A 14,068-nucleotide genomic window follows, 5' to 3' on the forward strand; every position below is an offset into this window, starting at 1 on the left:
GTGTTTTGGTTCCTGCGTATGCATTTGATGTAATGGAAAAAACTTTGTCTCCTCTGTTTTCTCTTCTTTAAGGCCAACAATGACATTTTAGCCTTCTTATCTGGAATACCTGTTACTCGTAATACTAGATATCTGGACCTTAAGAATTCGGTGAGTTTTTTCCTGTGTGATAAACCAAGTCAAGGTTCACTTGAGTTCATTCCATGAATAGTGGATTCTTGTGAAAGTGAAAAGGTTTAAACAATGAAATTCTGAATTACAATGTGATTTGTATTTAAAGTCATTTTTAAAGATGATCATATCTCTTATTGACTTGTCTAAGAATTTTATTTGCTCAAAGTCAGTTAAATGATTGCAAATCATATACAAAGACACCAACAAAAGATTCACATGTGTTCTGATATTTCTCCAAGAATTTCATAAATTACAGCAGAGAAAAAGAGGAATTGAAATAAGGAGATTAAAAGCTAAGGTCGCCTGGCTACTGGCTCCATAAATCAGTTTTGTTTATATTTTACACAATACATTAAAATTAAATTGTATCAGATACAGCAACGAGTGTGATGATAACAGTTTTGACAAGTGCAGTTTTTCTGTACAGTACATTCCTCTGCTATGGGTGTGTGCGCACACGCTTGTATGTGTTCATATGAATTCATATTTGCATAACAACGCGTAAAGAGTTCGAAATGTGTTGTTATTCTTATTGATTTGTTCTGATGCATATCTGCCTTTTTCTTTTGCAGGGTGAAATGAACATGTACAAGGATGTGTGCTATTACATGCTCTTTGCCTTGGCTGCATATGGATGGCCCATGTACCTGATGAGGAAGCCTGCCTGTGGGCTGTGCCACCTCGCCAGCTCGTGCCCGTAAGCACTCAGACATACACCCGCACACATCCATCATCGCATGTCATGTGGTAATCCACTGAGACATCACCACTCCAGTTAGACCCACTCACTGACACAAGCAATGTGAAATCAGTGAACTACTCATACAGATTGTCTGCATTGGAATAGTAGATACAATCTTACCTGTCCACTCTGTTTCTGTTCCAACGGCTGCTATGGAAAAAAAATGGAATTTAATTATTTTTGGGTTGTTTTTTTTTTTTTTCTCTTTGCATGCTCTGTTTTCTTCTTACATTCCTATCTCACCCCAGATGTACATCCGTATCTGGCTCTCGGTTGTCTCAGTCTGTGACAGTGGAGGAGGATAACTGTTGCGGCTGTAATGTCCTGGCCATACGCAGACACTTCCTGGACAGGGACCTCAAGCAGGTTCACATTGTCTACACTTCCTGCCACGATGCTGTGAGTAATCTGACAGCCTGCTAACAAGCAGTTGGAGGTGTTTGGGCTTGGGTTCCTGAATAAAACAAAGGATATGTGTGTTGTGAAGCAGTTTCAGGCAAATGTTTTTGTTTGTTCATGCAACCGGATAAGACTTTTGTCAAACAAACGTCAGTTAACACAGGACTGGTGTCCACAGCTGCAGAGCCCCAAACTAGGAGCTACAGTAGTCTAGTTTAGATGATTTATTTGATAATTTTGGACATCATTTGTATGTGTTTCAATAACACTTCTCTCACCAGTTTAGTTGTTGAGCTATGAGCTGAGAGAGAGCTGTGCCCATGCCCCCGGCTGTAAATTGGATGTGGTCTCAGTAGCCTGTACCTTGTTTCCAGTCATGGAAAGAATATAAAGGTGCAGCCAAGGACTGGAGAATGTCCAGTTTAGTGGCCTCAGGATCTCTCCACTGTGGAGAGAGGGACAAACATTTTTGTGTTTGGAAATTTGTTTCTAGCAAAACTGCTGCTTCTCCATGTCTAGGCAGTAAGCTGGTGAGTACAAATGGCCGATTGTAGTCACTGGCACAATGGTCACAACTGTAAAAACAATTGTAAATAATAATAAAAAGGAATTTTTATTAAAGGAAACTATTTAAAGTGTGTTGGCAAAGTTGGTGCATTACTAAAACATTTTGCTTACTTAGTAGGTGTTTATTGCTTTAATGCTAAAATTACATAGAATATTACATTTAATAATTATATTTCTGTGCAGAAGTCCCTCAGCAGCCGCACTAGCACTTAAGCCACACAATGTCAGTGATTTGTAAGGCAGAGAATTTCTCTGTGACATTAGCCAATGCTGAGTTTCCATTTAGAAATTCATCTCATGCGGTGACTTTTACGACTGTGTACTGTGCCAAGTTGAGAGAGGGTTGATGATTCTAGTAGTGCTTGTTTCCTGGGCTGCAAGTGATGGAAGTATTTTTCCTCTCCTCATTTTCCCCACTCACATGTTCTGTCCCCGTCTAACCACCTTTTATTTGTCTGCTCTGCAATTTCCACACAGGTTTATGAGACTCCATTTTTTGTGGCAGTGGATCATGAGAAAAAGAAAGTTGTCATCAGTATTAGAGGAACCCTATCGCCAAAGGTGAATGTCAGCTCTCTTGTCTCGTCTGTTTTACAATACAGTTTCTTCACCTCTCTCCAACACCTCCAGAGCAGGTGAAGTTCTAATAGTTTAATGCTGCGTTCTCCAACTCCTACACACTTCACGCATAGACCAGAAACATGACTGTCCACTTTCAGAAATAAATGTCCTATCCATTTTTTTTTTACATAAGCATTTGGGAAAGCATTGGAAGCATTCAGGAGGTGTTTGTGAATATATAGCTCTGTAAAGGGTGTCTAACATGCAGAATAGAAATAAACATGTTTTCAAAGGCTGTAGCTCTATTACATACAAAGCAAAAGTAACATCTGGAGCATATGCTTTTCTTTCATAGTCTTATAGACCTTGGTATGTACTATTAATACATTTCTGATGGAGATGATGAATGGTATTTATAATTCCGCTCCCTGACCTGCCAATTTAATGTTTTTTTTTTTTTTTTAATTTTCTACATGTCTACATTTCCCCTATCTCACTTCATCCATTTGTGTTTTCTGCTTTGCGCTGTCTTTCATTGAACTTTTTACATTTGTCTTGCGTGTATCAGGATGCCTTGACTGATCTGACTGGAGACTCTGAACGTCTCCCAGTGGAGGAGCAGCATGGGACCTGGCTCGGCCACAAGGTCAGAGATTCCTGTTTTAACGCACTCACCTGAGACTTATACTACATACATCTCCTTGTATTTCTCCACTTTGTTTCTCTGTTTTCGTCATTGTGCATTTTCAAGTAACATTATCCTGGACTCTAAAGTTCATTTGAGCCCTTCATAGTAGAATAATCGTCATGGATATTTTAATAGGAGATTAATGACAGACTTCCTGTCAGTATTTCTTTCTCTCTCACCATCAACTCTCTTTCTTTCCACTCTCAGGGGATGGTTTACTCAGCAGAATACATTAAGAAGAAACTGGAGCAGGAAATGATCTTGTCACAAGCCTTTGGGAGAGACTTGGTACATGATTCACTGTAACATAAGCATGACGAGCTTGATGAACATCTGAATTCGTCTTAACCCCACTCTGTACTATGTTAGCTGGTGCTACACTAGTTGTGCTACATTACCCTACCTGTAACCCAGCTGTATATGAAGTATTGTACAAATATTGTACAGTAGATGCAGTATGTTGAAATGGAATGATGGTAACAAAATGTGCTGTTGAAAGTGTGAATCTGACTGTCTCTCACAGAGCAAGGGCACCATGCACTATGGACTGGTGATAGTTGGCCATTCTCTTGGTGCAGGCACTGCTGCTATTCTCTCCTTCTTGTTGAGACCTCAGTACCCCACTCTTCACTGCTACTCTTACTCTCCACCTGGTGGCCTTCTTAGGTGAGCCAGACTGTGTGTGTTACATACAGTATCCAAAGGACTATTCAAGAGCAGAGTGGTCTTTCTGTTTGAGGAAAATGTGCAAGAAGTGGCCTGTTGGTTTGAAATCCTATGTTTATGTTTAGAATTCCTAAATGTTTGACTGCTTCATAGACTTATGTAACAGGTTATATCCTGGTCACCACTGTTTACCTGTTTTATTCTCTATAGTAACTTCTATAGCTGTTATTAAAAAAAAAAAAAAAAAGCTGTCACAGTCATGTTTACACTGGAGATTAAACATGACAGTGTGAGCAATTTGGTGTACCACTTTAGCCCTGGTGTGACAGTATATAAGCAGGCAGGAGACAAGGGGCGAGATAGTGGGTGTGACCTGCAACAAAGGCCCCTGGTATCAAACTGTAATCACATAACATCTGACTTGTAATGCTATATTTATAATAGAAATGTGTAAAAGTCCTTTTAAAAGAGAATGTTATTGTGCACCTTAATTGCACTGTGATTTTAGTCTTTAACTCTTGTCTTGGCTGGGCCCATACCCAACATCCCCCTTATATATAAATCAAGACCCATGTCCCACATACTGCTGCAAAGGTTTTCTTGTGTTTAGCATGCAGTTCTCGGTTGCCTCATTCAAAAAGCACCAATGATTAGACCTGTTTTCCATGCACGTCATTCATGTCTTTTACAAGGTCTGTGAGATTCTGCTTGTTGCCATTTTTAGTCATCACTTTGCATGCAAATCAAGTTGCTTTTTTTTCCTGCACCTGTTTTTACTGTGACGCCTAAACAAATAATTAGGGAGGGTCCACTTCTTCTGCAGGAACTGAGTATTTGTTTCTCTGTAGATTCTGTTTTTTGTTTGATTATGTTTCTGTTAATTATTTCAATTCCCATGTTGTATCAGTTATAAATACATTATGCTTAAATTAGTTAGCAATCTTGTGTAGTTATAAGAAATTGGTTAGATAAATATAGTCCTTAAGTTTCATTAAGGTAGTAAATTAGTTTACATTTTTTTATACTGTTATTCGTCTCATACGACTAGATATTTTTTGGACATTTTGTATTAAAACATTTGTTTAATCTGGTGATATGATTTGGAAGAGTGCGTATAAAACATGTTCTTTTAGCTCACATCAGTTACTCTCTTCACATGTGCGAGTCATGTAATTTAACTGTTTCTTTTTTATTTACCCAGTGAGGATGCCATGGAGTACTCCAAAGAGTTTGTCTCCTCTGTGGTATTAGGAAAAGACCTGGTACCAAGGTATCTCTTCTGATATATCCCTTATAAGTGATTAATTTGATGCAGTAGTACCACAACATATCTGCCTTTGGTCATAGGCTCGGCCTGTCACAACTGGAGGGTTTCCGACGCCACCTTCTGGAAGTCCTACAGAAAAGTAACAAGCCAAAGGTGACTCCAACTCTTATTGTAGAGCAACAGAGATCTGTAGACCATCAGTTCTATGAAAGCATGAGAAGGAAAGATAAGAGTTTGTGTTGCCAAGAACAGGCTGTGCTGTCTCGCAGTCATTTGGAGGAGGCTTTATGGACAGTCGCCAAAAAAAACACATCTGTACTGGACAAATCCTAATGAATGATTAAATAGTTATCAGTTTGGTGAATATATTTTTTTATTTTCGTCAAAATCAACAACTTAATTCCAGTAGCATCACACATAGGCTGCATTTTTTTTTTTTTTTTTAAGTTTTTAATTAAATCATCTAGTCAACTCTTGGCTGTTGCAGAAAACCATATAAGATACAAAAGATAAATTTAGATTCAGATGTTATGTTGCATAACAACATTTTTTTTTTCTTTGCAACAGTGGAGGATCATAGCGGGAGGCACCAAATGCATCCCGAAATCAGAGCTTCCACTAGAGGATGATGATCCTCAGTCTCAGCCAGCAGCACCCCCAAGTAGTCGCCTGTGGCTCCACCCCAGTGACCTCAGCATTGCCCTTTCAGCATCCACCCCCCTCTATCCTCCTGGTAGGATCATCCATGTGGTGCACAACCATCCTCCAGAGACATGGTGAGAAAACTGATTTGAAAGCTGTGAGCAGATTACAACAATTAAATCCCCAAATGCTGTTCTGTACTGTTTTCTGTAGACTCCAGAAATGAGAGCAGTTGAGTGGTATTAGCACTTAAAGTTTAATGTTGTCCAAAACATACATTTTTACAACATACTCCAGCTCACAAATGGTCAAGTGGTTGTGTAACTGATGCGTGGACACAGTTACCTCAAAGCAAACCTTCTATTCGTTTCACACCTGTGCCATAAAAGAACTGGCAGCTATGTGGGAAAAGGTATACACTGCATACTTGTGACAGTGTGGGTTTACAGTGTGCCATGCAGCACAGTCTTTCTGGTTCTGCTGCACTGTCTAATACCATATTTAGAGTGCACCTGTCTTTTGGTCCTGTTTTTATACCTGGGTGTTTTTATTTTATTTTGTGCAGTATAGGAATATACATAAAGGGGTAATATACATCTTCATCACTAATACTAACCACTAATACTGGTGATGCTGAAATTCTGATCCTGATCCTGTGAGACGCAGCTGTCAAACTTACACATATGTTTTAAATTACAGTGTGTCATGTGCAGCTAATGAGCATTTTGCCCTGACTTGTAGCTTCTGTTAAGGTTTTGTACATGAGCTCATTTGGAAAGTCTGATAGAAAAATACTCCACTCATTGGTGTGATAGCTTGGATTATGCTCTCCCACATGTACTGTATTGTAAGTGTGAAGGACACTGAGGCAGGCTGCTGCTCCACAAGCATTTGTGTTCACTTCGTCTTTCACCATGATTGACAGACTTTCTCTGCCTCTCTGTAGCTGTGGCCAGGAGGAGCCAACCTACTCAGCTCTGTGGGGTGACAACAAGGCCTTCGACGAGGTCATCATATCCCCCGCCATGCTTAATGAGCACATGCCCCACATGGTGATGGAGGGCCTAAACAAGGTCTGTTTTTTCTGTCTGCATGCAGTTAGATTTGGATGGAGCTATGTGAAATTGTGACAAAATGGCTTCTAACTCTTGTTCCTGATTGCTAACACTGGATGACTGAACTGATGGATGCTTGGTGAATTGCCTCCAACTATAAAAATTTAGATGCATTCACAAATATTTTCAGCAATTGTTCATAAAGGAAAACCACCTTTTAAATATGACTGTATTTTACTGTGTGGTATAGGAGCACATATAGACATTTGTAATTAAAGCCAGAAACGAGCAGCTGCATTTTGGTTGTTTCAATTGTAATATATTATTTCTGGAGAAAGACTTTTTGTGCTTCTCTGACAAATCAGATTCCAAATAAACACCATTACAGATTTTACCATATAATATCTGTTAGGTCAGACACTAGTCATCTGCAGAGTTTGACTAGAGCAATATGGAAAATTTACCAATTCCAACATGTGGAGTCATTGAAAGTCGTAGACTAAAAGGTTAAAGGTGATTTATTTCACTTCTAAAAATCACAAAACAAAAAGACACTGGGTAACAAGTCAGAGTTTAATATTCAGTGTATGAATTCACCATACATCTAAATGTTCAGAATTCTTGTTCTGGAAAACATATTATCCCTCTATTGTGTTTTTATGCATGTGATCCATGAATAACCTGCAACTTACCCCATTTTTTGTTTTCTCGACACTGCTCCAGTCTTAAAGCACGGGAACTGTTCACTGGTCTGATTCCTATGAGCATATTCTTCATAAATACTCAGCATCTGTTTTGATAACAGTATATCTTTGCATGTAAGAGATCCACATTGGGGATTTGACTTTACTGTGTCTACAGTGGGCGGTGCAGTGGTGCGGTGCTTAGCAAGAAGGTTCTGGGTTTGAATCCTGTTCTCACCTGGGGTTTTTCTGTGTGGCGTTTCTCTGTGTCTGCATGGGTTTATCTGGTGCTCCAGCTTCCTCCCACAGTCCAAACACAGGCAGGTTAGGTTAACTGGTGACTCTAAGATGCCCGCAGGTCAGAGTGTGAGTGCTTGTGTCAATCCTGTGACAGACAGGTGATCTGTCCAGGACGTACCGCCTCTCGCCAAATGCCAGCAGTCATTGCCCCCGGCCTTGATAGGAATAAACAGATTAGAGGATGGATATATGTGGCCAGACATTTAAACTTTGTTCTTCTCTTTGGTGCTCAGCCCTCTGTCAGCATGCTTCTGAATAGATGATTAAAGATCTGTGTGTGTGGGTGATTTGTACATCTGCTCTGCCTAGTCTGTAGTGTGATCCCTCTGGTGTTTCTGCAGGTACTGGAACCATTTTGTCTCCTGTCTGAACAGGGAAACTCGGAACCAGTGGAATTGGAAGTCAGTCATCCTACCTGCAATATCACCATATTCATAACCTCACAGACAGATTTGAACTCTAGTCCTCTTTCCTCAGTTTCTTCCTGTCCCACCCACAAAGACGTGTCTTGCACTGCCTTCCTTACAGAGACTGGGCTTGTCACTGTCCCTCTGGCTGCCGTTGCTTTGACCTCCTTTTTAGATGCACATTCTGTTTGTCCTCCTCCTTTTCCAGGCCGTACTTCTGCCTCACATCCTTGCTTGGTGTCCGTTCCCCCACCTTCTAGCAGTCCTACAGGCTCCCACTCAGAGGTGCTTTCCGTTGAAGACAATTCATGCATTCCTGCACAAACCCAATCAGACCCAACTCTCACACCTGTGCGGATGTGATTGTCACCCCTTTTCCTGAAACTCTATCTCATGAGAAACATTTCCTCCCACAATAGTAACATCACGAAGCTATTTACAAAAAGATGAGGTCTGTAGTCTGGTTTGTTAATTTATTCAGAAGCTGTCAGTCATTGTTAGTGCCGTGACTAAAAGGCCAGTCCAAGGTGAAGCGACGTAGTGCCTGGGAAGTTCAGCAGTAGAAATATTTTGCCTGTTGTTTGGTGGTAATATCTTTAAACCACAGCTGTTAAAAATAGCCTTTTACAGGCCTGCATGATGAGGCGCAACCCACCTGCACTCTTTTCTCTTGTTAATGAGAGTCATCATTCAGCTTTCCTTAAATCAGCCCCTTCATTCCTTTTCTTTCCTCTCACAGCTACGGTACATTTGGTCAAGTGCTGTGGCATGAACTTCCTAACCTTTTCATCGAGCTAACAAGTTTTCTTTGTATTCACAAAGTTTCCATGGTAACCTAATTTCTTTCACATTAACTGCTCTTTCTTCCTTCTTGGCTGGGTTTTTGTAGCTACAGCTCTTCTGTCTGGATTCTTTTTTTTCCCTTTCTGCTTTTTTGAAAGCACATATTCAGCCTTTTCTTCTCCTCCATCTCATAATCCCTTCAATTACTCATCAGCGGCAGATGGAATAACAAGGGGGGACAAATGTGTAAATATGGAGTACGCTGCTCAGCTCCACTGCTCACTGAGTCGAACAAATTTTTTTAAAACGTTCTTATTACTCACTTGGTACGGTGGAAGGCTTTCATTAGTAAAATGGAATAATATTTTTAATGTGCTCCACTGTAATTGCGACGTCATAATGTGCTTTGACAAATTTACATGTCTTATCAATCTATCACTGTATGGATTGCAGTACAGTATTGCTCAGTGCCAAAGGCTGAAGTAAAAACTGAAGTATACATTTCTCTCTACTGGCACCAAGTTATTAGTCTCATGTTATTTTTTTGTTTTTTGTTTTTTTTTTGTTATTATTTGTGGATCGTTGTGTTTACATCTGCAGGTGATGTATTTGATAGGAGGACAGGATTGCAGCATGTTTCGGTGGTCACACTTCCTCATGTAACATTGCCATGTTTTCATTTGTGACCCATAACAATCTGCATAACTCAACTACAGTAAATGTTTATTTAATATTGTGTTTAACTTAATAAACCTGTGTCCCTAAGAATTTCAATTTCCATTCATTTCCATTAAATTTTGCCATTTCATGTTGTTTTGTCACTGTATTGTAATTCTTTGTGTTTTCATGTCCTCTTATTGTTCCAGTTGTTTTTATGATACTGTGCTTCCATCAATAGCTTTAACTCATTAAAATTAACCAAAATATGTAGTGTGTTGATGTGGTTTACCATTTGTGTTTGTTCTTCTTATATTTTTTTTCTATTAACACAAAATAGACAAGACATTATGGGATTGGGTTTTTTTTTTTTTTTTTGTTTTAATGCACTGGAAGTTACATATACACTGGTCTTATGGTTTGCTGTTATCACACTGTAGGGCTTGTGTAGTTCTTGCTCAGGCATCATGGCTCCTTTGTGAGTGTTTGTCAGTTTGAGTAGGTGTAACTTTTAGATTGCATTTACATTTATCTGAACTACACTATGCTTTTTCAATACTATAATAATAAATGTATTCATATCTGCAGTTAAATATAGATGTTGTTTATTGAATAATGTGATTAAAAACAATTACAAAATTATTAAGGGTGATCCAAATATGTAGCTTATTATTGTGATAAGTGACAGACATCTGGATAAAATGTAACTGTGTGTGTTGCGATTGATTAAACATAGAAATAGAAAAAAATATTGAAATACAGCAACTACAGGGAGTTTAGCCTACAAATTTGAATATTTTTGCTTTTGTGCAGCAGAATAGAATATTAACTTTGAAAAATTTGGGTGGAGAGAATTTTTCCGGTTAAAACTGAGCTTTTGTATCCTTCTGTGTGTGATTACTATTCTGTTCATGCTGATTGTCAACCCCAATTCATGTTTTCCCTGCTCTCTTGCACTCGTTGCACCTTTATCTGTCAAGTCACGTGTCTAACTTTGTGCTTATGACAGGTGCTGGAGAACTACAACAAAGGGAAAACTGCTTTGCTGTCAGCAGCAAAGATCATGGTGAGCCCCACAGAAGTGGACTTGAACCCAGAGAACATATTCATGGATGCATCATCAACTTCTCAGCAGCCAACGCCTACAACCCACCACCGCAGGAATAGTAGTGTTCGGTTAGTATACCTTGCACCACTGTGGGTGTGTTTGAAGCATAAAAAATTACATATATTTGTAAAACAGTTTCTTTAATCCTCCTCTTAAGTTTCCTCTCTAACTTAATATACAATGGAGCAAATCTCTTCCTACACTTTAGAGGTAATAATGAAGATGTGTCGAATTGTCATAATGTAGCCAGCACTAAACAATACTACTGCTACTAACTGCTACCTTATTGTTTTCTCAAAATCATCATTCTCTCTGTTCTGTTTAAAAAAACAAGACAAAAACCATTGTCACGGTAAGCAAAGCATGCTAATACTAATTTTGCATACTGTGGTCCCTTCTTTCATGCACGCATGCACGCTGTCTGACCACAGAGCAGTTGCAACGTATGGTAGTATTCAGTTCTCTCTGATTTAGCCCCTGTTTAAAGTCAGTGTGATCTCCTGGTAGTGATGGTTGAATTAGGATGGTATGTCTCCTGTATTAGATGCTAATACAAGGACACATATATAGTATACATTCCTAATCTCCTAGTCTCTCCTTTTCACTGTTCTTCCTTCCATCTATAATGTTTTGTTGGTATGCACCTAGCCTGTAGAAATTAGAGATAATTTGAATACTAACACTATACCCATTTCCCCCCTTTTTAACCCTCTGTAAGTTGTTTTGACCCATTTTTCATGTCTGTCTTGTGTTTTGGATCCCCTCTCCCCTCCTTTCCCTGGCACCACTTTCCAACCCATTATTCTCCTCTCCTCTAGTTCATGTGCCCAATCTGAAATATCTCTGGATGGTTTCTCTGAGTGCCCTCCCCCTCCCGTGCCTGTAGTGCTGCGTGGAGCTCGGGAGCGCCTGGCAGTGGAGCTAAGGGACCGAAAAGCACCACTGGCTGTCATGGAGAGTCTTTCAGATGCTGAATCGCTCTATAGCCTGGATTCCCGACGCTCCTCTGCTGCTCTAAGGGGTTCACCAATGCTGGGTAACCTCCCGTTCCCCTTGGATGCCCCAATCCCAGAAGAGAACCCATCTCTCAGCTCTCGCACTGAATTACTGGCTGCTGACTGTCTCTGCCAGGCAACACCGGAGCACCTGGGTGAGATTGGGCCCTTCTTTAACCCACTGGAAGCCACATCCACACCAGATTATTCCATGAGGATGTCTCCTGCCACACCTTGCTACAGTGGACACCATTCCCCAGCTCTGCTAAACCAGAGTGTTTTGGCACAGCCTTTTAAGCCTGAACCTAAAACCAACCCAAAAATGCTTCCTGATGGAGATCACCAGACGATACCTGGTGTCTACAGCCCGGGGAGCACTCCTAACACTCCCCTCAGTCCTCAAATTAGTTCTAGATCAATGAATAGGGAAAATAAAGACTGTGAGCTAGAGAAAGCAGAGAAACAGTTAAGTGCAGAGACCAGACCAGCAGCTTCTACTCCTTCAACCTGCCTGTCCAATGGAAACCCCAGCCAGGCAGTGCTGGAGTTTGCCCAGTACTTAGACTCCCTGTTCAGACTGGATGGCAGTAGCTCACCACCTTTGGAGCTGTCCGATGGGGAGTCAGAGTCAGGCCGGGGCTCATTTGGGCAAGGCGAATGTCTTGGAGACGGACAGCGGTTGGATGACAAACAATTTCTGGCTCGGGCAACACTGGAGCCCAACCTAGTCCCCAAGCCCCCACGCACTTTTGCTGGATCTGCTGATCCCTCTTCAGGCATCTCTTTGTCACCTTCCTTCCCTCTTTCATCATCTGAAGAGCTCAACGACCTTTCCCCGGGTGAGGGTGGGCCCCCAGCCATGCACTCCTTACGAACATCTAGCCCTCACCACTGTCCTGAAGAGAACACACTATCATCTATAGTGTAGTGTGCTCCCAAGACTCAGATGTATTTTACCCAAAACTGAGAGATGCAGTCATCCAAAATGAAAAACATATCACAGTACAAAGCATGCGATGGAATGCAGTCACTCATCAGATGACAGAATTGACTGACCGATTCACAGACTATTTCCATTCTTCAGGTGTCCCTTTTGAACACTGTTTATAGCATTTTCACACTATTGCAATGACTAAGAAAAAAAAGATACCTCTCTCTGCATGCCAGGGGGCTGTGCTGCTTTTGGGTGAATATAAGTAACTGTAGCTTCACAATGCCATTCCAAAACAATGTCGTCTCAGCCCCGTAGGGACGTGTCCGCATTACGGTAAATTCCCTGACCAAACAAAATCAAAGGGAGAAAAGTTAACTGAGCAGGGATTCAAAAACATAAAACATTATAAAAGAGGTTAGCATAGGCACATCATCTGGGTTGACGTATTCTACAACTTCCTGCACCCTCAGCAGCTCTGGAAATTTTGTCCAGGTTTTATTTAATTTTTTTAAAAATCAGGAATGTGAAGATGGACTTATGTGTAAGTCAGTCAAAGTGAGAAAACAATATGAAATGTTCCTCAGGTCTATAAAGAATTGACTTTGAGAAAGAGCCTAAGTGTGTTATGTTGGTGAGAATTCATGTGTTTTAAACATTTTGTGATTGTGACAAAGTTACTACAGACACCTATGGATGTTTTTGAGTCTTTTTGGTTACTCTTTATAGTGCATGAAGACTTTATTTTTATTTTTGAAAAGAAATTGTCACTAAACTACTTAGATTGACATTTAAATACTCTTTCACACATCATGTTGCTCAGTTTAACCCCCTTTTGCCAAAAAATTGAATATGTTGTATTGCCAAATGTATTTATGAGATGTAATTTTGTATATGTATACTGCTTTATTTAAATACAAGCTAAGATCATTATTTCGCTAGCCATACTGTTGGTTCCCATATAGACTGTTACAGAGCAACACCATAGAAAAGATGTCATCCTGACCTTAAAACACTGCCATAATTTTCATTTTGTCAACACAACCTCTGTACCTTGGGTTTGAACAATAATACTTTTTAATAGTTATCCTAGTCTTGTAACTAGTATATCTTTCTCTTTGGAGACCTCTTAGCAAAGTGCCCAGGTCAGGGTCTGCATGCTTATGCATTTCAGAGTAGCATGGCTGATATATAACAAGTCTTGTCATGAAGTCACAGTGAATAAGCTCTAAGCATTTCCAAAAGTTATCATATAGTTAAACCTTTGAGAGACTTATTACATAGTCACCAGTGGTCCTGGGTCACCAGACAGGAACAAACTCTGTGTGGTTAAAGTGACCGGGGATATAATTTCTCTTGTTCACAAGGTGCTCACAGTCATCTTGGACATCAAGGTGTTTGCTTCCCTTTAATCTGGTTCATCTCAAACGTCTTTGAGGTTGG

The 14,068-nt window shown here is 40.2% G+C and overlaps 1 protein-coding gene across 1 annotated transcript in view; it reads left to right on the forward strand.

The window, feature by feature from the left end:
* dagla (diacylglycerol lipase, alpha) overlaps window positions 1-13,555 on the forward strand; it is a 29,749-nt gene extending 16,194 nt beyond the window's left edge. Inside the window, exons 8-20 of the mRNA XM_026320253.2 lie at window positions 73-150; window positions 747-871; window positions 1,165-1,315; window positions 2,360-2,443; window positions 3,012-3,089; window positions 3,339-3,419; window positions 3,655-3,797; window positions 4,999-5,067; window positions 5,145-5,217; window positions 5,632-5,840; window positions 6,653-6,779; window positions 10,601-10,767; window positions 11,518-13,555. Coding sequence (XP_026176038.1) covers window positions 73-150; window positions 747-871; window positions 1,165-1,315; window positions 2,360-2,443; window positions 3,012-3,089; window positions 3,339-3,419; window positions 3,655-3,797; window positions 4,999-5,067; window positions 5,145-5,217; window positions 5,632-5,840; window positions 6,653-6,779; window positions 10,601-10,767; window positions 11,518-12,622 — 2,490 coding nt within the window. The 3' untranslated portion in view covers window positions 12,623-13,555. The remainder of the gene's footprint in view (window positions 1-72; window positions 151-746; window positions 872-1,164; window positions 1,316-2,359; window positions 2,444-3,011; window positions 3,090-3,338; window positions 3,420-3,654; window positions 3,798-4,998; window positions 5,068-5,144; window positions 5,218-5,631; window positions 5,841-6,652; window positions 6,780-10,600; window positions 10,768-11,517) is intronic.
* Window positions 13,556-14,068: the final 513 nt, after the last annotated feature.

This window comes from Mastacembelus armatus, chromosome 3 (genome assembly GCF_900324485.2).
Source record: "Mastacembelus armatus chromosome 3, fMasArm1.2, whole genome shotgun sequence".
Taxonomy (NCBI): Eukaryota; Metazoa; Chordata; class Actinopteri; order Synbranchiformes; family Mastacembelidae; genus Mastacembelus; species Mastacembelus armatus.